This window comes from Macaca thibetana, chromosome 6 (assembly GCF_024542745.1).
Source record: "Macaca thibetana thibetana isolate TM-01 chromosome 6, ASM2454274v1, whole genome shotgun sequence".
Lineage (NCBI taxonomy): Eukaryota > Metazoa > Chordata > Mammalia > Primates > Cercopithecidae > Macaca > Macaca thibetana.
In genome coordinates this window covers 87,932,598-87,959,605 of record NC_065583.1, presented here as the reverse complement: position 1 = coordinate 87,959,605, position 27,008 = coordinate 87,932,598, and the positions used below count along the sequence as shown (strand labels likewise).

The 27,008-nt window shown below is 42.6% G+C and overlaps 1 protein-coding gene across 1 annotated transcript in view; it reads right to left on the bottom strand.

Moving 5' to 3' along the window:
• The window catches only part of LOC126956147 (uncharacterized), a 204,194-nt gene extending 178,200 nt beyond the window's left edge, over positions 1–25,994 (bottom strand). The window contains exons 1-2 of the mRNA XM_050792992.1: positions 25,890–25,994; positions 8,921–9,012 (exon numbers count right to left, since the gene is read on the bottom strand). Coding sequence (XP_050648949.1) covers positions 8,921–8,929 — 9 coding nt within the window. The 5' untranslated portion in view covers positions 8,930–9,012; positions 25,890–25,994. The remainder of the gene's footprint in view (positions 1–8,920; positions 9,013–25,889) is intronic.
• Between the last annotated feature and the right edge of the window lie 1,014 nt (positions 25,995–27,008).

Genomic DNA, 27,008 nt, shown 5'->3' with positions numbered 1-27,008 from the left:
ATGTTACATGCTTCTTTATTATTTGAAAGAATAAGAAATTAGATTAACAACTTAAAAATTAATAAGAAGCCATTAAAACTAGATACAAGTCAAACAAAATCACAATGCTAAGTGCCTATGATGAGCAAGGCAGTATTTAGAGGTTCTGTGAACAATTATAAAAATAACAAGGCATAGAACATAACCTCAAAGAAATAACAATTTAGATATTATTGAAACATTCTTCTTTCAGTTCTCCATAGGTTGTTTACAAAAACAACAGCTAGATTCTAACCCAGATCCTCTGTTAGGACAGGAAGGATGATGCAGAAAAGTACAGCATCACCTACCACGGCATGGTAGCTACCATAAGGATGCGGCTCTGGAGCTCCTCTCACATACAGAAATAAGGAAATTTTAATAGAGATATTGAGAACATCTGCTGCAACCTGTGATGCAAGCCCACTGCCACCTGCAAACAAATAAAATTCATTAATTTTAAGATACCATATAAACATTTCCAGTCACAATTCTGTTTTAATGGGTCATGAAGCAAGTATATTCTCAACAACTTTCCATTATCATACCCCACTGACTCACCAAAATTGGATGTCTTCCACTAGATTGCAAACTCCTAAAGTTCCTCTTCATTTTGGTTTCCAATTTCTACAATGCCTAGCAGCACAAATAACTCAGTCTAGTAAGAAATTAAGATTAAAACCGGCTACTAAAATACTCTGTAACCAGTTCTATAATAAGTTTTATAGAAAGTACTACAGACACTAAAATGAAGGAAAAACTGGCTTTAAAGAATGAGTAGCTGCTGAACAGAGAGACAAGCAGAGAGAAAGCATTCTTAGTGGGAGAAAGAGGTAAAAAGTTAGGGAGGTACAAAAGGGCACACAATATTCTGAGAATTTCAAGTATTTTTTTGGGAAAGCAGCAAATAAGAAGACAAAGGCATGAGAAAGATAACGGAGATGACTTATATGCTAAAAAGCTGAACCTGTATCCTGACTAAAGAAGTGAAGACAGGAAAGTGAAGTGATCATGAAAAAGATCTTGACAGCCATATGAAAGATGGGAGGAAGAACATGACTGAAGGCAATGGACTAAATCACACAAGACAAAGCTAGCTTGACCTAATGGTATATGGAGTTATGGTGACCCAACTCACCACCAATGACCATTAGGTCTGTTACCCACTAAGTCGCAAATCCAGGTACATATTTAGACAATACTACAGACACTGATTTATTTTAGAAAACTGTTTATGTAATATAATCTCAATGAAAAAAAATGGCAGGAATTCGACACAGGAATATCAACGTGAAAATATTAATAATGAGTAGTAGGATTAGAGGTCATGTTTTTCTTGTCATATATTCCAAATGTTCTACATAATAAAATTAAAAATAAATTCTACAACAATTTCTTGAAGCTGTGATAGCTAAAACTTGCATTAACCCTAAAGAGCCTCACCCAGGATCACTTGACAATATAATTGGGCCCAAAGCCTTCTTCACCACCACAGCTCACTATGCCTAAAATATTTATTCCTACATCAGGACTTTACCCCATGTTCTTTCTGCTTCTGTAGCAGCCTCTGGCCCCGAATGCCCATCTAAATCTCAACTTCATCATACCACCAGTTATAATGATCTCATACATGCATTACCTGCTCTATACATTTTCACATCCAATCATATGTAATTTATTGAAAACCATCTTCAGTAGTTCTCCTGTTTGTTCTTACTATAGTTTTTATATAAGAACAGACTAGTGCAAGTCAGTCCTATTCCAAAGCAAATATTCATACATGACTCATTTATGGACATATGCACATATAATTATTCCAATGTTTTGATAAACAAACTTATGTATATAACCACTACTACAGAGTTTTCAAATCTATCTTCAGAAAAGTTGCCTACTGTTATGAGTTGAATTGTTTCCCCCCAAAATATGTTGTAGCCTTAACCTCCAACTCCTGTGAATGTGACGTTATTTGGAGATAGGATCTTTGCAAATAATCAAGTTAAGACAAAATCATTAGGGTGGGCCCTAATCCAATGTGACTGGTATCCTTATAAAGAGGTACATTTGGACACAAAGACAGACATGCACACAGGAAGAACTCCATGTGAAGGCAGAGATCAAGGTGATAGATCTATAAGCCAAGGAATATCAAAGATTGCCAGCAAACCACCAGCAGCTAGGAAAGAAGCATGGAACAGATTCTCCCTCATACCCCTTAGAAACAACCAACACCTTGATCTCAGACTTCTATCCTCCAGAATTGAGAGACAACAGATTTCTGTTGAGTCAGCCACCCAGTTTGTGGTATTTTGTTATAGCCTCCATAGCAAAATAACACAACTACTAAGGGAAACCATGATTTCTTTCGCTGAAAGTCACTAAAAACAAAAACATTTGTAAGATTACAAATCAAAAAAACATCTTGCTATTCATTTCTCACTCTGGTAGCAAATGTGCTATTTAATAGCTAAGCCAATCTAGTGCCAAAATCTTCTAAGAATAAACATGATTCATCCTTCATCCTATATAGTATCATTTACACAGACAGCATCACATAATCAAACATTAGAGAATGTAATCATTCTATAGATATTAGGATAAGAAAGTAAAATGAAGTTATATAAATTTTTCTTGGTAATGGGTAGAGTTGCTTTGTGAATTTTCATGCTGTGAAAATGTGATCTGACCCATAATACAACCAAAACATAGTATAATGAGTTACTTGATGAGCAATAATCTTGGTACAGACTAGGAATGGGCTCCGAAGTAACACATACTTCAATTCAAATCCTTGCTCTGTTACTCACTAGTTACAGGCGTATCTTGAAGATACTGCAAGTTTAATTCCAGATCACAGCAATAAGGCAAATATTGCACAAAGCAAGTCACACAAATTTTGTTTCCCAGTGCACATAAAAGTTATGTCTACACTATAATGCAGTCTATCAAATATGTAATTATATTATGTCTAAAAAACTATGTACACACCTTAATTTAAAAACACTGCTTAAAAAAATGTGAACGATCATCTGAGACTTCAGTGAGGTGTAATCTTTTTGCTGGTGGAGGGTCTTGCCTTGAAGTTGATGACTGCTGACTGATCAAGGTGGTGATTGCTGAAGTTCGGGTAGCTGTGGCAATTTCTTAAAACAAGACAACAATAAAGTTTGCCCTACTGATTGACTCTTCCTTTAATGAAAGATTTCTCTGTGGCATGCAATGCTGTTTGATGGCATTTTACCCACAGTACAGCTTCTTTCAAAACTGGAGTCAATCCCTTCAAACCCTGCTGTTGCTTTATCAACTAAGTTTATATAATGTTCCAAATCTGTTATTACTTCAACAGTGTTCACAGCATCTTTACCAGGAGTACATTCCATCTCAAGAAACCAGTGTTTTTTTTTTTTTGGTTTTTTTTTTTTGGTTTTTTTTTTTTTGTTTTTGCTCATCCATAAGAAACAACTCATCCGTTCAAGTTTAATCATGTAATTACAGCAATTCGGTCACATCTTCAGGCCCCACGTCTAATTATAGTTCTCGCTATTTCTACCACATCTGCAGTTACTTCCTCCTCCAAAGTCCTGAACCCCTCAAAGTCATCCATGAGTGTTGGAATCAACTTCTTCCAATATCTTGTCCATGTTGATATTCTGAGATCCTCCCATGGATCACAAATGTTCTTAATGGCAGCTAGAAGGATGAATCTTTTCTAGAAGACTTCCAATTGATTTTGCCCAGATGCATCAGAGGAATCACTACGTATGGCAGCTATAGCCTTATAAAATGTATTTCTTTTTTTTTTTTTTTTTTTCTGAGATGGAGTCTTGCTCTGTCGCCCAGGTTGGAGTACAGTGGCACGATCTCGGCTCACTGCAACTTCCACCCCCCGGGTTCAAGCAATTCTCCTGCCTCAGCCTCCCTAGTAACTGGGATTACAGGCATGTGCCACCACGCCCAGCTAATGTTTTGTATTTTTAGTACAGACAGGGTTTCACCATGTGGGCCAGGCTGGTCTCAAACTCCTGACCTCAGGTGATCCAACTGCCTTGGTCTCCCAAAGTGCTGGGATTACAGGCATGAGCCACCACTCCTAGACTCAAAATGTATTTCTTAATTAATAAAACTTGAAAGTTGAAATTACTCCTTGATCTATGGGCTATAGAATACATGTTGTATTAGCAGACATGAAAACAATATGAATCTCCTTGTATATCTCCATCAGAGCTCTTGGGTGGCCAGGTGCATTGTCAAGGAGCTGTAATAGTTTGAAAGGAATCTTTTTTTTCTAAGCAGCAAGTCTAAAACAGTGGGTTTAAAATATTCAGTAAACCATGTGATAAACACATGTGCTGTCGTCCTGACTTTGTTGCTCTGTTTAAAAAGCAAAGGCATGGAAGATTCAGCATAATTCTTAAAGGCCCTAGGATTTTTGGAATGGCAAATGAGCATTGGCTTCAACTTAAAGTCACCAGCTGGTTTAGCCTCTAACAAGAGTCAGTCTATCCTTTGAGGCTTTGAAATCAGGCATTGGACTTCTCTGCTCTAGCTATGAAAGTCCTAGATACCATCTTCTTCCAATAGAAGGCCATTTCATCTACACTGAACATATGTTGTTTGGTGTAGCCACTTTTGTCAATCATCTTAGCTAGATCTTCTGGGTAACTTGCTATAGCTTCTACAGCAACACTTGCTGCTTCACTTTATACTTTTATGTTCTGGAGACTGCTTCTTTCCTTAGGCCTCATGAACCAACTTCTGCTAGCTTCAGTCATTTTCTCTGTAACTTCCTCAGCCTTCACAGAATTGAAGAGAGTTAGGGCTTTGTTCTAGATTAGGTTTTCACCTAATACTGTGGCTGATTTGATCTTCTATCCAGACCGCTCACACTTTCTCTACAATAAGACTGTTTTACTTTTTTATTGTTTGTGTTTTCCTTGGAATAACACTTTTAATTTCCTTCAAAAACTTCTTTTGCTTCCACAACTTGGATGTTTGACACAAGAGGCCTAGCTTTTCGCCTATCTTCACTTTTGACATGCCTTCCTCACTAAGCTAAATCATTTCTAAAAGCTTTTGACTTAAAGTAAAGGAGGTATGACTCTTCCTTTCACTTGAACACTTGAAGCCCATTTTAGCATTATTAATGGGCACACTTTCAATCTTGCTGTGTCTCAGGGAATAGGGACGCCCAAGGAGAGAAAGAGGAATAGCTGATCAGTGGAGCAATCAGAATACACACATTTATCAATTAGCTTTGCTGTCTTCAATGGGCTCAATTTGTGGCACCTCAAAACAATTACATTAGTAACATCAAAGATCACAGATCACTCTAACATATACTCTAACAATGAAAAAGTTTGAAATAGTGTGAGATTTGCAAATTATGACACAGAGACACTAAGTGACACATACTGTTGAGAAAATGGCACCAAAACATATACTCTATACAGGGTTACCACAAACCTTCAATTTGTAAAAAACATAGTAACTGTGAAGCACAATAAAATGTAACACAATAAAACAAAATATGCCTGTATTATGACTTGAGCAAATTATTTAACCATGTTTGAGCCCCAAACTCTTCATCAATAAAATGGTAGTTTTACATTTTATAAAAACTAAAGAAATTAGATGATATATGAAATGTGCTTAACATATAATATTATTATTAATAATAATAGGGCTTTACTATTTTTATTAAAAGGAATGTTTATAAATTAAGGATTTTTTTACACTTCTCTTGGGTAGGAAAAATAATTAAGCAAGCTCATGTAAGAATAAACATCTTGATCACATATACTGTACAATAAATATTGCCTTTGGCTAGTTCCTGACTATAAAATGTAGGACTTTCCGAATTTTAAAACTATTTGTCAAAACTCAAAACACATTCAAAACCTAATCTTGGAACTAAAATACAAACAGGATCTCAGTGACTTTTGACTTTGCCGTTGACATCAGTTGGTATGCAGTTTTCAAAGATCCACAACACCACTCCTTTATTCCCTCAAATCTGTAAGCTTTAGCCAGTCCAGAAAACTTACCTTTACAATTTAGAGTCATATCAATTTAACTCAAATAGGATGGTATAATCTACTGAACCTTCTACCAGGAATTAGCGATGTGTTTGCTTATCTCTTTTAAATACAAATCTTGTAAAATATACATCTCAAAAATCAGCTAATTGAAGAAAATACACATTTTGAATTCACATACTTATTTTGAGAAATATTTAAATAATGCAAAACCTAACAAATCACCAAATTCAAAAGGACCTTGTTATACCATGCAAACAATCTACACAAGATACAAATTATATTCCCATATGAATTTCAATATCTGTAAACTGAAATTTGCTCCTATATCTACATATAAAGAAGTAGAAGAAATTGCACAATTAAGTCCAGAAAGACTCCAATTATTATGGAAAGAATAGTGGTATTTTTGTCAACCTCTTTGTCTAAAAGAGCTATCTGATGGCCAGACGTGGTGGCTCACGCCTGTAATCCCAGCACTTTGGGACGACGAGGCAGGCGGATCACCTGAGATAGGGAGTTCGAGACCAGCCTGACCAACATAGAGAAACCTCGTCTCTACTAAAAATACAAAATTAGCCGGGCATGCTGGCTCACGCCTGTAATTCCAGCTATTAGGGAGGCTGAGGCAGGAGAACGGCTCGAACCTGGGAGGCGGAGGTTGCAGTGAGTTGAGATCGCGCCATTGCACTCCAGCCTGGGCAACAAGAACAAAACTCCATCTCAAAAAAAAAAGAGAGAGCTATCTGCACTGGTCAAACTTGTTGGAAAATATATCAACAAACCACTTCTCCTAGTTAGAGAGATAATTATTCTTAGCATCTTTTTAAAAACTTTAAGGAGCTATAAAAACATGTTCAATACTATAATAAGTTCAACAATATTAGCATCAGCATCAAAGCTAATGTACAGTCAAGACCAAACATAGGTTTGTTTTTTTTTTTTAATATTTATGAAAACAGGCCAGGTGCAGTGGCTCACGCCTGTAATCCCAGCACTTTGGGATGCCAAAGCGGGAGGTTCACTTGAGCCCAGGAGTTCCAAGACCAGTTCAGGCAACAAAGTCAGACCCCGTCTCTACAAAAAATTTAAAAATTAACTGGGCATGATGGCACATGCCTGTGGTCCCAGCTCCATATGAGACTGAGGCAGAAGGATCACTTGAGCCCAAGCGGTCAAGGCTGCAGTGAGCTGTGTTCACACCACTGCACTCCAGCCTAGGCAACAGAGACCCTGTCTCAAAAAAAAAAAAAAAAAAAAAAAAAAAAAAAAATTTATAAATATATATGTGCATAGATACACATATATACAAATTTATAAATATATATGTGTATAAATATACACATATATATTTATGAAAACATGTTTTGCCTTTATTCTTAGTGTAGTTCCTAACTTTAAAACAGACTTTGTTAGTTGAGTTTTCGAAATATGAATGTGCTTTTTGCTCAATTAAACAACATAAAGGTCACTTTTCAGAAAACAATGTTATTTGCAAGAAGATAACTAAATTGACACATTTAATTTAAACAAAATATTTTGAAGTATTAAGAAAAACTCTAAGACTTTTTTTTAAGTACTGATTTAAAGTTAGCAAACATGGCTGGGTGTTATAGCTCACACCTGTAATCCTAGCACTTTGGGAGGCCAAGGTGGGAGAATCACTTCTGGCCAGGAGTATAAGGCAACATAATGAAACCCGTCTCTACAAAAAAAAAAAAAAAAAATGAAAATAAAATAAAATAATAAGATAAAGTTAGCAAATGCTATATTCTATTTATTCAAGATACATACTAAATAATACTATAATTTGGGCTGTCCCCAAATTACAATTCCTATCTCCCAAGCTTCCCAGGCTAGAGTGCAGTGGAGCAAACTCAGCTCACTGCAGCCTTGACCTCGCCAGCTCAAGTGATCCTCCCACCTCAGCCTCCCAAGGAGATGAGTTCACAGGCAGTGCCACCACGCTGGGCTAATTATTGTGTGGTTTTGTTTTGTTTTGTTTTGTTTTGTTTTTTTGTAGAGACAGGGTTTCAACATGTTGTCCAGGCTGGTCTCAAACTCCTGAGCTCAAGCATCCGTCCACCTCAGCCTCCCAAAGTGCTGGGATTACAGGCATGAGCCACCACACCTGGCCTCAATTCCAAGCATTTTTTCAAAAAGTGAACAGCAAGGAAAAATTAAATATATTTTATTTTTATCTTAAAGTCCCAATATAGTAATATTAATAAAAATCACATGAATACATTATACTAAGAAAATATAATCTGTTAAATTATTGGCAAAAAACCATATCAATTATTATGGATAGTAATTGGGGCAGGGAGTATGCCTTTATCTACTCCACATGCCTTAAGCATGATAAAAACTCAATAAATATGTGTTGAATATCTATACTTTGAGAACAATAAGCACAATGGTCACATAATTCTCCTGAGAATTAAATATGGAAAAATCCTAAAGAACTGGGAATTCAAAACAGGATATGAACAAATTTTTACATTATGCAAATCTAACATTGGTAAGAGAAAATTCTACCCCTTGTATCCACAAATTGTAAGTCACAGCTACAAATTATGTATTGACTGTGTCAATGGAAAATATATAGCCAATGCTGGTTTTGAAATAATCTCAACTTGGTCTAAAGTGAAGTCATTAAGAACTGAGTAGAAACGGTGCATATATTTAAGCTCCTATAATCCTGTATTATTTCTGTGAACACCACACCACATCTCTATGGAGAGCTATAATAAATAAGAAAGTGAGGTAACATATATGAACTGCACGATGACTATATATTCTTGTGTTTCACTAGGGTCTCTGGTTTTAGCATTGCTGGTTTAGTGGTTAAGTCTCAATATTCTTACCACCATCATCCTGGTTCATATTGTGGTCACGGAGAAAACAGGCTTATCATGGGCTAGTTTCATTTATCCACACCTTTTCTCTTGACTTTCATCTACCTGTTAGAGAAACACAGGGAAATTTAATCAGTGTAGAAAATTCCTTATATTACAGATATTTGCCAGAAATTTCTATTAGACAAAGAGTTGCCTTTTGAAATATTTTCACACACACCCCAAATAAGCTTTCCCAGACAAATGAAAAAAAAACACATTTAGTAAGTGTGAGCAAATAAAGCAATGCCTAAATAAAAGGTGTACTGAATACTGGTATCTCGATTACATTAGATCTTTCTTCCCCAACTTAATATACTAGGGAAATTTTCCTATTAGAAGCTGTTGAACATGTAAGATAATTTGACCTAAAATACAGACAAATAAATGTGTCACCTGGTTTGCTTTTTAAAACACAACTACCAGGCCGGGTGCGGTGGCTCACGCCTGTAATCCCAGCACTCAGGGAGGCCGATGTGGGCGGATCACGAAGTCAGGAGTTTTGAGACTAGCCTGGCCAACACGGTGAAACCCTGTCTCTACTAAAAAATACAAAAAATTAGCCGGCTGTACTGGCCAGGCGTAGTGGCGGGCGCCTGTAGTCCCAGCTACTCAGGAGGCTGAGGCAGGAGAAAGGCATGAACTCGGGAGGTGGAGCTTGCAGTGAGCGGAGATCACCCCACTGTACTCCAGCCTGGGCGACAGAGCAAGACTCCATCTCAAAAAAAAAAAAAAAAAAAAAAAAAAAACTACCTTGAGAATATTTATAGCACAAACAAAGCTACTATTAGCAGCCTCATCCACCCTAAAGAGAATGGTTACTATTATAAGTTCCCAAGTATGCATTTGTAGAAGGAAGCAGTAGTTTATTAAACCAACTTTTTGATCTTGAAGCAACAGATTTGGGAAAAGATGGTTTTACAATAAAATATATAACTCCAACCTCCAGTTACATTGCTATTTTTTCATAGGACAGACATGGCACTGTGTGAATATTATGACTCAAGCTTAGTCATCTCAACTACGAGTGAATTAAATTTGTTAGAGTAAAAACCTGAAAGGGAAAGTACATGCATGTAATTCTAAGTTGCTATTTTTAGAATGGGGTTTTTCTCCAAAGAGATTTTTAAAATGTATTTCCACATTATTTGTGCTATTTTCACTTTAGTACTCTGGTATACTGGCTACTAAATAGAAACAAGAAACAAACCCATTTTCCAGTAGAAGGTCATTTATCATTTGAACATAGTATAAACTACATAAAAAAGGAAAAGTAATTTATTAAAGACCTGCTTGCTAAAACATTGAATTTTAGAGACATATACATGTAAAAAGACACTTGTGTTTATGCCCCTCTTATTTTCCTGGTATTATCAAAAAATTAACTGTAGAGTAAGAAGCCTAGTGAAAACCTCATTATATCTAAACTACTTTATTATATTTATTACATTGTATCTAAATGACTTTCCAGGAAAGTCCAGAAAACACAGAAGAGATTCACAGGCACTGCAGGACACACAGTATGCTAACCCTATAAGTAGCTTCCAGGCTGATAGGGCTTCAGTGGTTTTTCCCTACAGAAAAGATAGTCTGAGGAAAAAAAATCTCTGTTTCTCTATTCTCTCTCCCCACTCCTTAAGAATAATCAGAAAAAAAATGACAGGCAATGCAGAGTGAGGAAAAGACTACCTGAATGCAAGTCAGGAAAACTGAGTTTTATTCCCCACCTGTGACTTATTATACAGTCTTAGGCAAGTTACTTAGCCTTTCTTGGCCTCTGTCTTTTGTTTCATTTTGTTTCATATGGAACACAAGCAGCACTGAAAAAAACATTTTAATTACACCGAGAAAGAGAGCAGAGACCATAGAGACCTACCCCCAACTTCACAGGTGAGGACACTGAAACAGAGAAACATGCCCAGCCATAGGTGATTAGATTAAAACAGTTCTAACAACAGTCACAGGTCCAACATTTTAAAAATTACTTATTTAAAAAGACAAGTTATTTACGTCAAATTTTTAGAACATGTAAAAAAAGTAAGTAGCAAAAAGGATAACTGCCAAATTTAGGGTAATTATCTCTTCAAGAAGCCATAAAAAAATAGATTCTGGAAGACTTCAATTGTACTGGTAATATTTTATTTCTCGAACTGGGTTTGGTGTACATGGATGCTTATTTTTCTTCATATAGCATTTTGTATGAAATACTTTCTAATCTTTTTTTATGTAACCACCAAAACATCTTTAATCAAAAGCTAAAATAAATGAAAACATTTCTCTGGAACTTTAAAGGTCAATGAAAATAGTTGTGTATGGTTTCAAATGTTCTGCTGAGTTTAAAAGGTAAATATCACTATGTCCCCCAATATAAGAGAAAAATGTGTAATGTACTAAAAATACATATACAACTATTTCTAATCTAACTTAGTAAAATATAAAAGTACTACACAAATAGCACAAAACACAAAATAAATTTTATTACTAATAGCATGATAAACCCATTTAAGTATATTGAGAGACATACTTAACAATTTGTACTTTAAACATACTCAAGAGTCACATCTAGCAGCCTAGTGTTTCATCGTCAGATTGGCTAGCTGTTTTTACTGAAACAAATAAGAACTGCAAAAATTTACCTAAAGTAAGCAAAGGCCTATCTAAATATCTACATAGAACCATGCCTCCAAAATATCTGAAATTTTCCAACAAGAAAGTACAGGTCATTCAGCAAAATATATTTACTGTATACTACCATAATAGCTATTTAATTGTTATCATTATGATGCAGATATATAATGGAAACAGATGTTCCTTTTTCCTTTCAGCAAAGCAAAGGAAAAGCATAAACTTGCTGATATTGCATAGACTACTACCATAGCACAATAGAGGAAAAAAAGACATTAGCACATGACAATATTAGTTTTTACTACACAACTAATTGCATAAAAAGTATAACTTGAGGTCATTGAATCAATATAATTTTCAGCACTACAGAAGAGAAACAAATAGATTTGTATAAGAAGCCTATTTCACATCTGCAGTTGGGAAAATACTTCTGACAGATTAAATATATGCAAAACGTTACCACTGCTTTTAGAACACAAGGAAAAGAGTGTTGTTCTGTTTTCTTTGCTCATGTAACATGAATTAGAATGCTGCCACTACAGAGGAATTTTTTTTAAGTACCAGTATAAATGCGTAGAACCTTTCTGGAAAACAATTGGGCAATCAATATCAAGAACCTTAAAAAATAGTCTATATTCTCAGTCTAAGTAATTTCTCTTTTAATAACATATTGTAAGGAAATAACCTTAGGGATGGCTAAAGATTTATTTAAAATGCTATTCATTACAACTTACTTTATACTAATGGAAAATTAAAAATCTGGGTTGTCTAATAGAGCAATAATTAAAGTAGATATGTTAAAACATTATAGAGTCAATATAAACAACTTTAATAATTTTAATCGTATTACATTACATGCTTAGAGGAATAAGGTTTAGAGAAGACACACAAAATGGCATTTCTAATTTTTGTAAATTCTGTCTTATGGGCATATACTACTACTTTTGTCAGAAAAAGTTATTTTTTCTTTAAACAGTTCTATTTCTGTGATCTGATATTCTCAGTCCAAAGTTTCTAAAATTCTTTGGGCAAAAGAGTCCTATAAATATTTACAGGTAAATTGACTTAAAGTTATGTTGACATGTTATGTTACTTGATCCTGAAATCTGGCACAGAAAAAGAAGTATTTGTCAATCACATAGACAACACCTTTTTTTTTTTTTTTTTCTGAGTTAAACAGAATCCTTACAAATTAGGCAAAATTTTTATGGAACAAACATTACAAATGCTTCCTTAAGATCTACTAATATGTAGTATGTTGCTAATTCAAGGAAACTTTCAATTAAAAATATTTCTAAAGCAAATGAAGTAGCCTATTAATTGCTGTTTCCGTATGCCAGTAAAAAAGTTTGCCATAGCTTTCCTAAGACTCTTAGTTTCCTGATTTTATTTTTACAAGAAGCAGCTGATTTGTCTTACGCTATTACTGTCTATTACTTCTAGAAGTCTTGAGCAAAGGTGGGAAGCAGCAAATTCTGGCAATCTGCCTAAAGAGAAATCAATGAAACAAATTAATCCTTTGCAGGCTGCAATGACACAGTAATCCATCATTCAGAGCTGCTTTTATACACCAAATCAGAGAGCAGAGGAAAAGAGCCCTGGGGGATATCACAGGCAACAACTTACACCAACACTGGGAAAATACTGAGGAATCAGTTTATTTAAAGAGGATAGATTTCAGTTGATTGCCTATTTCGTCAAATAAAGATTTTTCTTCCACAGTGTGGTGAACCCAAGGGCCAATGACTGTATCTTCAGAATTCCGTACCATCTATGCTGGCTGACATCAATAGGAGATGAATGTTTTTAAATAATTAGCATCGTTAATCAGTATGGTAAAATATATGGGTAAAATAAATATTACTTTGTTGATACAACTACAAAGTGTTATACGCGGTCCTTGTTTTCACCAGAAACTAAGTGTAAATTTACCCACTAATCTACAACTTAACGAATTCCTGGTAAACCATATTTGAGGTACTTCTTCATACATAAAATGTAACCATTTAAGATATATGTTACTTCCTAATGCTGTGTTAAGTTTAAAGACTTAAAATTTTTAATTCAAGCTCTTGTATAAATTCCAGCAAGCAAGTCAGATTATAAATAAATGACTTATTTTAAAATGATAAATAATTATTTTGTTCATAATGTAGTTGACAGTGTTGGAAGATAAATGTGGTTTTCTTTTACAAATAAACTTATAATAAATGTATAGCAGTATATTTAAACTGACTATATTTATTTATACTTATACAAAAGCCTATGTATTTAAATTTATTTGTGCTTCTGTAGAAAGTTATGCACCTTACCTAACCATGTCTTACTAATGTATTCTAAGTAGAAGTATGTATCCTTGACGAAAACTAATGGCAAGAACTACAAAGTCACAGTGCATTACTACTGTAAATGCATGCATCATATTCATGGTTAAATGTGAGAAGTTAGTAAAAGAAAAGAATTTTCAAGATTATAAACCAAAGAAAACTTGACACAACAGTCCCTGAAATGTTAAAACTCCAGAATACCTAGTCACAGATTCAAAACAGAAAAAGAAGATTAAATAAATGCTAACTAGTCAATTTTTGAGTGGCATGTTTGATTCTGAGGTCCGTGGTCGTATGATCGCAATTCCTGGCCATGCTGATGCATTTTTAACTCAACGCTTGGATCTAGTATTTATTGATTTAATAAGGTTAGAAGAATTACATTGTTGCTGCTACTGATGAACTGTCAGGAATTTAATCTAGTGAAATCTTACAGAGAAATGTTTATTTTAGGGGAGAACAAGAGAGGAACAATAGCCATGTAAATAAATTTAATTCCTTACTACTCTTGACAGTGACAAGAGCAAAACCCTTCTTTTCTAGACTCCTTTGGGCTCCAAACATTTTCTTTGATTAAAGATGTACCAGCTGATTGAGCTTATGGTGAAAAGGTTGCAGGACAGCTTTGTAGGTACACCTTAAAAATTAGGAAAAGCAATGACTGTCTCCCGGTATCCACTCTGGCCTCTCCTCATAGGTTTGAGGTACACACACACCCACACACTCAACCCTTACCTCATCACCTAACAAGGTTTCAACGAGCCTGTCAATGATTTCCTCTCTCTGGACCCTAAAATTTCCTACAGCATCATTAGTACACAGGAAGACAGAAGAGAAGGGAGAAAATAGAAAATCAACTTTCTTAAAAGCAGTTCAGCCAAGAGAGGCTTTAAGGGCTATGTCAAAGTAAGGAGGTGTTACATGATCCAGAATCAGAAAGGGGGTTTAAAAAATCCACAAAAGTTGCTGAAACAAACACTTGGGGACTATTAGAAAGCTTTTTGCACTGCTGCACTACCCTGCTCCTGGGCTTATCTCCCCAACCTGGACACCTGGGAAGCATGCTGTGCTTCAGCGTTTCCCTGACTTTGAAGAAATGGAGCGCTGGTGGGGCTGCTGCGGAGGTCAGTAAAACTATGCTAATTGGTGAACCTAATTGCTTCAAGCAGTCCTGCCTCTAAACATGGAGAGAGCATAGTTGATGGAGTCAGTCTGTTCCTAATAAAATGAAGAACCACTGAATTAAATTCCCAAGGAAGGCACTATAAAAGTTTCCACAGTGTAACCAAATGACTTCACCTATGCTATTACCTCTAAGATGACATCTTTGAAAGAAAGCAGACCCCAGTCGGGCTCCACATTCATAAATCGACTGAGCTTAGGCCAGTGAATCTGGATTTATTTAAAAAGGTTTTTTCATTCTTCCAATCAAATGAAGTCATTTTTAATTAGATGCTTTCTGTTAACAATGTCACTCTTCTCCACATTACCTGCTCACACTTGCAGCGCCTCTAGTGCAATATCTGGGGCTCGAGTCCCCTGCAAGCAGTCCTCCCAACAGATTGGCTGGAGGGTGGTATTTCCGTTTCTCAGTCCCTGTCGGAAGGAAGATCCCATTCAGCGGCCTGATGGCGCGGGACATATCAACTCTCTAAATTGAGAGATTACTAAATAATCTCTGGAAAAACTCTTAAGATACAGTCTGCCAATATCTTTTTTTATGAACTACACAGCACTTTCTCCGCTGTTCCTGCCTTGCAGATGGGTGTTTTAAAAAGTGCCAAGGGCCACAAAACTCCCACTGACCCTCCAACTTCGTGAAACCCAGTTGCTCCTTAAAATAGAAAATAAGGTGTGAGGGTCCCCAACGGTGCCCCAGGCCTTGCTTCCTACCCCTACCAGCAGCCCACCACCTGAAGAGGACTGGCTGTCCAAGGCAGGGCAAATCGTTAAGCACTCAAAGAGGATAGCAAGGCTCAGCGCTTTAGCCAGCGCGGGTTAAGGGAAGAGGCGAAATGGTGAAGCTGGAAAAAGCGGCTTCGTTCGACGGTGGATCTCTGAACTTTAAAAGATTGGCAGGGACCCGTTCACACTCCCTGGGGCCCATTCCTAAGAGGCTTGCCGCGCCCACCCGAGGGGGCGCCGACCCGAGGGGCGCCAACTGCCCGCGCGGAACCGGGGCGTTGGGCCTGGGGTTCGGGAAGCGTGCGCCACCCCCCGGTCAGGCCTGGCTTCCTTCTTGAATGCCCCCGGCGCAGGCCAGAGGAGTGGTGGCCTTCTCCGCGGGCGAGAGCACGGCCTCTAGCATTCCGCAGACGTCTCAGTGCGCAGATAACACGGCCCGGGTCCCTCCGCCGCGCCGGGCACCGCACTTGCGTCGAGCGCCTGGCAGCCAACCCAGCGCGGGAGGCTCCGCGGCCGGATATGGGCCTAGCTTCCGGGAGCCGCTCCCCGCTGAGCCGCGCTTAGGGTCGGAGTTAGCCAGGCCGGGGGAAAGGGGTGGGAGGGGTCACTACAAGGGATCCTAGTCCGCAGAGTGAAAAATTCGTTCGCAAGGGAGCGCCCGTGAGGGGTTAGGGTCGTGAAGAGACACTCGAGAATTAGGGTCCTGGACTGCTGTGGGGCCGGGCCTGGACTGGAGGCAGGTGTTCCCTGCCGCCCTGGGGCCCTGCAGCACCGATGGCCGAGATGATCTCAGGGCTCAGGCGGACGAGGGGTCCGCCACAGGCACCTTAGGACCCTGGCGGCCCGAAGGCATAGGACCTTCAGGAAAGCCTCGGGGGACCTAGCGCCGGGTCACGATTCCATTCGGGGCGGGACCTTCCCAGCAGGAGTTGCTGGCCAAGGAAAGAGTCTGGACCCGGGACCTTGTCCCTGAGGACCAGACCACGACCTTGGAGCCCAACTCGCAGTCCTTCTCGGCTAGGGATGCGGAGGGGTCGGGAGCTCGACGGCCAAGCGACAGGGAATTCTGAGTTCCTAGAGATCTACAGGAGGCAGAAGCACGACACTAGATGAGATTAGACAGTGACGGCGGAAGGACGGAACCACACGGAGACTGACACACTTTGCGAGTTGGGACTCAATTGCATTTCTTCGAATCCTTGATTCCGAAGTTTCCCCGCCCTCCTAAGCAAGAGCGTTTGGGGAAACTAAGTTCCTTAGACTCTTTCATCCTTGTTATGTGAGCTCAGGGAGGAAGGCAGACAATAGCTGCAGCCTAAACACCTGCTATCTCTCAATGCAATAAAATACAGACGGTGATTGGAATCGTTTCTCTTTTTGCTTCCAGAGGGAGCTCAAACCTGAAGCATCAAGGTTATCTTTTTCCAAAGGTAAAACAAGAGATTTGCAAAACCTGCTAGGGACACCACAGCCCACATCTAGAGGGGGTTCCCCTTTGCAAACAGAAAAGGCAATCTGATTTTTTTTTCATTTTAGTGTTTGTTTGAACCTACGTTCGGTACCTGCGAAGACTAAAACACTTACTTGACCCTCTAGAGACTCAGCTAGAACTGACTGAGCAAAGGGAACTCAGGCAAAGGAAAGGGAAGGTACGGAGGAGAAAACGGTAAGCGGAGGTCTGGATGGGATAGTGCGCGGGGACTCCTCTGACCCGGCGGCGGGACCCAGCTGCCGCGCAGGTAAATCCCAATATACCTGGCACTGGGGTTCTGGACAGACTTGGTCTAAATACGGCCACGTGCTCAGGGCTGCTGTGCTCCAGCTGTGCGTTTCCGGGCGCTTTGCGCGCACGCGCACGTGCACACACACACGGGCGCGTGCCTCTGTCCTGGCGCTGGGGTCTGAGGTTATCCAGGCAGCGGAACCCCCATGTTCCCGCTGGCCACTTGACGATGTCGCTCATACTGGATACGGGGTCTCTCTGGTCAAGGAGGGCGGGCAGACGGAGGCACCCGGCTTGTGGGTATCCAGCCCCACGTAGGGGAAGGGCTCACAGAGGGGCAGAGCCCAGGGAGAAGCGACATGACCCCGGCTCCGTGCTCCTACCCGGCTATAGGCCGGGTCACCTGTCAGTTGGTACTCTCTCAGCTGGCTCCCAGAACCTCCTCGCTCCCCGCAGCCACGCAACAACGGGCTGTCAGCCCGAGCTGGGCGCCTTGGCGGCTTTCTGGTGCCCCAGCCCTGCGAGCCAGGACTCACCCCACACTGACGCTTCCAGGTACAGTCACCAACAGCGCCAGATCCTTATTCCAGCCTCCAGATCCCTGCCTTTTCCCCCCACCGAGCAAAGACAGGTTGGTGTTTGGGGGGGGTGGTTGTTCTTTTAAAAGTATATTAAAGGATCATTGGCGTCTCCCCGTTAAGTCATTACGCCTTTATCCCCATCAATTAACCACACCTCAGAGGGCTGCTATTAAGAGCTCAAATGAGCTGCAAAAGTAGGTATCCCGTTTCAGGCAGATGTTGTTATCTCCCGCTGAGAGGCGCGGCCGGCGGGGCCGGATCCTCCGCTTCCCGCGACTGCCGGAGTCGCGCTGGACTAGGCTGACCGCGCAGGGCGGCGAGGCTGGAAGGGAGGTCGCCGCCCGACAATGAGCGGGTGCCAGAGGAGCCAGAAGGAGTGAGAAGTGCCCTAGACCCGTGGCCTCAAGCGCCATGCACTTCAAGGGGACGTGTCTCCGGAGTTGTGCCAGGAAGAACACCAAGAACGAGCTGTGCGTTTTTGCGCAGAGAAGTAGTCTTCGCAAGACCGCAGCTCCCTGCCGAAGGCCCAGAAAGGGAGTGCGGGGGAGAGAGCAAACTAGTGAGTTTGGCTGGCAGTGCTCCCCCGACACACCCCACTTTCTCTTCCTGCCACTTCAGACTCCTTCCCGGCAGCAGGCTTCCAGAACCCCTTGTTGGTAAAGGCAAGGTCGTGTGGGGATGCAGGATATGGAATTAGGGAATCCGGGACAGAAACGTAGCATTTAGGACAAAGGGGATTCACTGGGGACTTCCGCGGCCTTTGCCCAGATGTGTCTTTCCACCCTTTCTCACTCCAGTCACTCCCGAGGACTTGGGGCACGACTGTCACACGCAACTGGGAGATCCTGGAAGACGGCGGAAAAACGAACAAGGGGAGATGGCCCTCACTGCAGTGACAGGGTTTTCCTTCAGTCAGTGGCCACAATAAATTTAGCCAAGGCTAAAGGAGATTAATTTCCCAGCATAATCCAATTAAAAGATTTCTAAAGTAATCTTTTGCGAAAATGAAAAGTGCGCGACTAAAGAGGGGACCGGTTTTGATGACAGTGATTTATCGCCTCAGCACAGCACGCACGGGATGGTCTCTCTCCAAGTGATTTGACCAGAGCACTCCGTCCTCGCCTCCTGTCCAAACCTTCCCTTCCTGAAAGACAGCCATCTATCACTCCAACCTGGGCAGGAGAGAATGTGCAAGGGGCTGGGGCGGCTTACAAGCACCATAGACTTTTTTAAGTGCTATTAGATTTATGGTCTCTTTTTCGACGCCCATCCAGAGTAATTAGCACATATGTTCTAAATAGATGATAGTTTTGTGAGCAATAAAGCAATTACCCATCGTTGGAGCTGACAGTTCCTCCAACTAAACTCCAACCAGCAGCTAATTGGAAAAGTCATTTCAGCTCCATTGTCTGCAATTAGTCCTGCTAAACTACTACACCCCAACTAGCTGGTTTGAGGTTAATTTATTCAATGTTGTGTTTGCATGGACAAGCCTTTGCCATGAAGGGACTTGCCTTTTGCCCCTCTGGACTGCACCCAGGGGCTAGAAGAGCAGATGGGAGTCAGCAGCCAATATTTGGGGACCGGGATGGCCCCCGGGGGAGGAGGCACCCGACTGGGCCTCAACTTCAAGGTTAGTTGTCCAGTGGCTGAAAGCCTACAGAGAAAACCATTGTTTCTCCTGCTAGACAGTAACCGGAGAAAACTGCTCAGTTCATGCTACCAAAACCTTTATTTAAAAAAATAGAAATTGTCACCACAGAGAAAGCCACTGTGTTCTCAATTTGCCCCTTGCCCACACATCCAGTCATGACCCTGGGCCACCACACCGTCCCTAAGGAATAAACATAGAGTCAGACCGCCAAAACAGAAAAGTTCTGAGCCCTGAGGGAGTGGGGGACAGGATCCAATTCTGGGAGTGATTCGAGGAAAGAAAAGACAGGAAAGGTCAGGAAGCCCAACCTCTGCCTCAGCCTCTCTGAGTTTAAAACCACTTCCCCCTTGAAAGCGGGGTTTCTCTGTGACTTTCTTTGATTTTTTCCCCTTCCTTTCTTATATTTTTTTCTTCCTTTCTTTCTAAAAGTTAAGCCCAACAGGTCCAGGATTTGTGCACAGTGAGTGGAAAAAATGTGTTAAACGTCTGTTTGACGCCCCACCGGAGCTTCCAAATATCCAGCGGCTGGGATTCTTCTACTTAATTTAATCTTTATTGGACAGGGCGGCTCCTATGCTCCTATTCACTAGGAAACCCGGGGAAACGTATCCGTTGGGGTTCAGAATTGAGGGTGGGAAGGAGAGGAGTTAAAGAGGGATTAATCCTCCCCCACCCAACTTCAAACTTTAGAACTGCAATCGCCTGCAGCCTGGGGGGGTGTCCCCCAAGTCCCAGCCCTGACAGCTCCAGCTCTGGGATCTGGAGCCAGAGGAAGAGAGGTTGGCAGGTTGAGATGGGAACTTGTAGCCCTGGTAACCGTGTATTCCCTTGATGGAATTTTACATTAAAGTGTCCCAAGCTCTGGGAGCAATGAGAATTTTACTTAGAAGAACATGGGGTAGGGGGAGCATCCACCTCTTAGGAGGTAAAGCCCAGTGCTTTCAGTCCTAGAAATCCAATGTCCTTTTCTGGATTATCATTCATATTAAATGTCCTGGGAGATGTTTTTCTTTTTGAAGTAAATACTATAACAATGCCTAAGGAAGACAACTTGGACATTTTAATCAGCATATGAGACTTATTAATTCCTATCTCAAAAAATTATGATTAATTCCTCAGCTTCAAGAATTTGGAGACATGTGTCTATAGCATGTAAAACTTTTAAACTGCCTAATGTCAGGCTCTTATTTTCCACTATTTATTGTATTTTAACCAATTTAACTCCAAACAAAAAGAAAAAATTGTGGGGAGAAATTGAAAGTAAAGGTCTTGTCTTGCCCCATTACCTCCCACCTGTCACACACTCTCCTCCCCCGAAGAGAAATCCTCCTGTCACTGTGACTTCCAGTTGAAAACAGAAAGGAAATAAGATGACTTCTGGAAAAAGCTGTCCATTGTGTTCTTAATTATTTTTTTTTTCGGTACTTAAATATGCCCAGAGAGTGACGGCGTGAAAAAGCTGAATGAAGAGTCAGCTGAAAGTATCACCTAGACTTGCTTGTTAGAGAATTCTAAGGTAGACATGTGTGCATACTTATGCGTAAGGGCAAAATAACCCACCTAATCACCTAATCCCATGTATGGGAAATATTTATGTATATATCCATGAACTGAAAAATCTTTAAGTACATGTGTGCAGAGATTCAGTTCTATGAAAGCTCAGCTAGCTGTCCGCATGCATGTATTCACTCCTGGAGTAAAGGCATTTTTGTTGCTCCCATAGTTTCTTTCCATTAAGAGCGATTAGATGATGTCTATTCAAAGTTGCTGATCCAGAGAGAAAATAAGAGTAGATAAAAGGAGATTTCAAGTGACCTCCTCGTCCCTTTCACACCAACCTGAGCCCTAGAATAGCCAAGGATCAACTAACACAAAAGCCCTTTCCTTTCTCTTTTCAGCTTCAGAAGATTTTATGCAGGGGGGTAACAATAAAACATAGAACGATCCCCGAGTTTTGTTAGATCATGCATTTGGAATACTTTATTAACTCCCCCCAAAGATGGGCTAGGTTTATGTTCCACCTTTGAAATGGGTAAATAAAATATACATAGCATAATTGTTTACTGTTCTATGGCTTATATCAGTGTTGTACTATGCTTGTGCTTTTTTTTTTTTTTTTTTTTTAACTTTACCTAAACCCCTCTCTCCTCAATGATGGAGGACATTGTAATAAATATATCTTTCCACTGACAGTTTAGACGAAATGTTAGGTTTATTATTTAGATCAACCTTCTGATAGTTATATACCATTGCAGCATGACTGGTAACACCAGCAGATCTGCTGGCTTTTTGAGCCAATACTTTTCCACTAGTTTATCTCATAGGCAGTAAAGAAAGTGACATTAAAGACTTAAACATATTAGAGCAGTCTTTAGTCAGTAAAATATCCAACTCAGATCTACTTCTGATGGGCTAATCCTGTAGTAAAAGAAATAGGTGCTCTGACAGGTAACTATTAAGGGAAATGATTATATAGAGCAGTTGATTTTATTGTCAGGGTACTCCAACAACCTTCAAACTCATTTCAAAACTTCAACTTTCATCCAGACCTAACCCATAGGGAAGAATAGCCATGCAGTTTTATTCTTCACTCAAGCTGGGTATTTAAAATAAATACATTTTGTAACATAAAAGTCTCCAATTATTTCCTTTCTTTCTTTTTGCATAAATGCATTTAGATAGCTAAGACTTGATTTTTATAAAAAGTAAATATTTGGCTCTGGTTTCACTGGTGTGCTGAGAATGATTGTCACTTTTCCTCCTCTAAAAAGGCTTGATTTGCATCCAAAGGTCAGTGCTTGCTCTCCTGCCATCCTTCCTCCTGCTGCTTCTCCTGGGCCCTCTAACTGGGGGCCTAGGCCAAAAGGGGAAGTGCTTCCCTTATCTCTCTTTTTCAAAACACGTGCTTTAAATGACCGGTTTGAGATAGAAAACTAAACTAAGGTATAGCACTTAACTCTGAGCATTTCAACCCAAAGGTGACAAAGAAGAAATGCCTGGGCTACCAGAGCGATAGTAAACACTGGAGTCTGTTGGGTTCACGGTTTGACTACATGTACAGGCTAAGGGTAGGCAGTCCAGCAGAAGCCTGACTCCTAACTTGGCCTGTCCACCTGGTTTTTTGTTGATAAAGGCAGGACTTTTTACAACTGGGCAGCCACAATATAGGCTGGGTTCAGTCCTGGGGGTAAAGATTTCTGAGATAGGCTGGGGTTTAGTTTGTTTGTTTTGGTTTTGTGTTTTAGTAATCACAAAATATTAGATGGGCATTCCTGCGCCTCTCTCCACCCTTTCTTCCAAAAGATCTGTGCGAGACCATTTTAAATACATCTTCAACTATGTCCTTCCTGGCTTTAATCTCATGCCAGGGGAGACTAATTGATTCGGCACCTTTCAAATAAGCTCTTTGGGAAAGGTCTGCAGCAAGATCAGAGGCACTGACCTTTTTCTCAATGATTGCAGGCATGTTCATCTCTCCAGATGGGCTCGATAAAACGGGCTTAGTTCTGTTCTGTGGTCTTGCTAAACAGAATAATACCATTTTTAACGATTTTGAGGTAGGGAAGAGGTAAAAAAGAGAATTTCCTACACATACCTGATCATTTGTAGGGTCCCATGGCTCTTGAACTAGATTTGGAAAATGTTTTTACAAGGTCACTTTTGTTCAGTGTGACTTACCAAAAAGCCAAAATGAATGACTTTCGGGAGACCAAGATATCAATATCAAAAAAACCTATAGAATTAGTGAAAACGGTTCAGCCTCGTGGTAAGAAAGATATGGAGGGAGGGAGTACCTTCACAGGCTAGACAGTCCGCTTAGATCCGGACTCTGGGGTCTGGAACGCAAGTCATCCCTGAATGTGCAGCCAAACCGATCTGTGCTTCTCTTCCTCTCTCACCAGATCACAACAATTTACTGGGTGGCGAGCTGGGAGAGATCAACCTTTGTCTGGTATGTCTTTTAAAACGTGATTAACGCTGAGCTTGATGCTAGCAGCCCGCAAAGGGTACTATAGGCTTACAGCCTAATTCCTTTCCCCAAGCAGAGCGGTACCTTCTCATTGCCTTTTGGGGGAACTACACTAAAGATCTAGTGTGCACTGAACAGGTCTGTGGGGAACAGGAAGGCAGAGGAAGGAAGGGAGGCTCCCGGGAGCCCAGGCCCCGGCGAGGCCCTTAGAGTTCCCAGACCCGCCAAACCGAGAGAGAGAGCCTGGAGAGGGCTGAGCCCCGGTGGGCCTGGCTGGAGGCCTCAAGTAGGATGCTGAGGCAAAAGCCACAGCGGTCTGAGTCCAAGAACCACGTCCAGACTCAGTTTAAGGTTCCGAGGTGAAGGGCCGGGCCTAGAAAGGAGGAAGATCTGAAGAAGAGTGGGTGGGTGAAATAAAAGTGAGCACTGAAACTGCGTTTTCTGCTCCTGCAGCTGAGCGTGCCTGGACAAGTATGTAGGATTTCCCAATTGGGGGATCTAAGTACTCTCGAAAACTGTGATCAGTTTTCTGTTAGGTATCCTACCCCACAACAAAAGATATCATTATTTCCTGGTTGAGTGTGGGTCGCATTAGGCCCAGGACAAGTGTGCCAAGTGGGACCAGTATCAAACGAGAACCTTGAAGATAGAAAGAAAGGGCTTCCCAGGAACTGAGCTGACCTCTCAGTGCCTCTGGGGAAGACATTTTTGCTGGAGGCAGGGCTATGAGCGCAAGTGGGGCGCCCTGTGGGTGTGCCACCGCGGCAGGGGAGCACAGGCTTCCGAAGAGAAACAGCTCTAAGTGCCGCTCAGGCCGGACGAGTTCCAGAGGGGGACAGCGCCCTCCTCGAAAAGACTTGGTTTCTCCCCGCCCCCTCTTGTGACAGAAAGTTGGCACGGATGCCCCGTAGGAGTGCGAGGCTCTCCCCTCCTCCGAAAAGCCGCGGGCTTCCGCTGCTCCGGGCATCACCACCAACAGCTTCCCACTCCCACCCCTGGGACTAGGACAGGGGACTGCACCCTCCCCCTTCCTTCCGGAGGAGCCTGCGGCTTCGCCTGAGGCCTCGCCGGTCCAACTTCTCCCCACCCCCAGGGTCACGCCGGGTCCCAGGGGCCTCTTTCAAGTTTGAAAGCTCGGTGGGGGCACTGAGAGCCCACAGTAAGGATGGGTGGGCGCCGCTGCTCCCGGGCAGGTTCAGCTGTCATCTTGTCTCGCCTTGGCCCTCGCCTACAGGGCCTGACCCCGGGCCAGCACAGCTAGGCAAGACCGCCTCGCTCCCGAGCCCCCCCAGCCTCCTGGTGCGGTCCCTAGCGTCTGCTGCCCCCGCCCCCCGCGCGCACTCTGACGCAAACGCACGCCCCTGCCCGGCACTGAGGAAAGCGCTCTTGTTGGTTTTAATTGAGCCTCTTCCTTTCAACACACCCGCTCTGTCCCCACCCCTGGGAGGCGACCCCCTCCCCGCCCCCAGTCGGCTGGTAGCAGCGCAGGGAGTCTGGTTCTGCTGCTAGGCTGCGAATCCCGGTGCTCTCTCGCCGCCGCCGCAGGTTGTCTGCTCGGGAGAGCAGCTTGATGTCCCTTTTAATCCGCTGACACTATCGCCCACAGGCAGGCAGCCATCGATCGCGTTACATTAGGGGATGGCGTTACAAACGGCGCCCGCAGGTGGACGGCTGCAGGCAAGCTCGCCAGGTTCTGGTCGCAACCAGGCAAGGCGCGGGCACAAGGGCCAGCCGGGCCGGACTCCGCAGCCGGCTCCACCGCGGGTCGCGCTCGGCACCAGTAGGAACAGCCCGGCCGGTGTTAAACGGGCGGGTCCCCGTCCCCAGCCCAGGCATCAGTTTCCCGCCGTGGGATAGAGAGGGAATAGCGGGTGGGGGTGGGGGCAGCTTGTTTTGAATGTGGATTGCTGCTCGCCTGGCACGATCCTCCCCTCCAAGGAGGCGCGGCGGCCGCGATCCTCGCCTTCGCGCCACGGCGAGGCAGAGGCCGAGCGAGGGCAACTCCCGAGCAGGCTCCGCGGAAAGTTCTCCTCGTCCCGCCCTGGCTGCCTAGACTCTGCTCTCGGCCTGCGGAGGCCGTGCGAGCCAAGACTGCCTTCCGGCCCTGCCCGTTACCAACCCCAAGTTCAAGAGAAACGATAACCATTGCGTTACTTGCCTGGTGAGGCAGGATTTGGCCGAGTCTCGTTTCTGGTGCCCACGACGCACGGTCCAGGGTCCGAGCGCGGCTGGGCCGGCGGACCTGGCATCCAGTGTGCCTGCGGTGCCCTGGCGCTCGCTGTTGCTTGTCTCCCACTCCCTCCGTCTCTCTCCGCGTTCTCCTTCCCTCACCCTATCTCCCTCTCTCCGCCTGCTGCCTCTGCCCTCGACTGCCTGCCTCTGACTGTATGGGGAGTACGATTTAGAATCTGTACGTAGAAAGATTTTCTTTTCTTTCTTTGCTTTTGGTCTACTTTAATCGTGTTCGTTTCACCTTTTAACTGACCAGAAGATGGAAGCGCGTTTGCGCGTTTATTTGGGCATAAGGGCGAGGGCAAGGAGCCCCTGCCACCCCCAGTCGCCTCCTCGCCATCAGCTGCGTACAATGGGCCACCGCTCGCGGAGTGCATTGACAGTTCTCCATTATTCGAGCTGGAGGGGCTGTGGGGCAGACACGGGAAAGCCTTTTATTCTGCTCTTTAAAATCATCGCTCGTCACTAAGCGGTCGCCGACTCCCGACTTGTAGGCTGGAGAGACCGGGAAGCGCAAAACGTCCCCCAAACACGCAGTGCTTCCCAAACCCCTCCCTGGTGAGACTTAAAGTGAGAACGAGTATTAAAAAACAAACCCTACCTCTGTCAATACAGCGTGGCCATTTACTTCCACCTTTACCTGAGGGCATGTTGGCGCTAGGAATGCTCGAGCTGAGACAAACTTTTACGCCCTCGCGAATCGAGGGGCGGGCGGGCGAGCGCTGCTCCCACCCCCGGCGGCGGCAGCGGCGGCTTTGTCACTCCGCACGGCTCCGCGCCCGCCTGAGCCTGCCTAGGGGAGCGATCTCAAAACGAGGGGGGTGCGAGTATGCGATTGGAGAATATGTAACTAATAGAAGTATCATTTTCCCCCAGTACGATCTTTCAAGGAAAAAAAAATCCATTGAAAGAATTTTCAAAGTGCTGTCTTCGTTTGGAGAAAAGGCACAGGCTGCCTGCGGGGAGGGGAGGAGGGACTCGGCTGTGTGCCGCCCGGGAGCGGCTCCCGTCCGCTAGGTGGCAGCCGGAGCCAGCGATTCT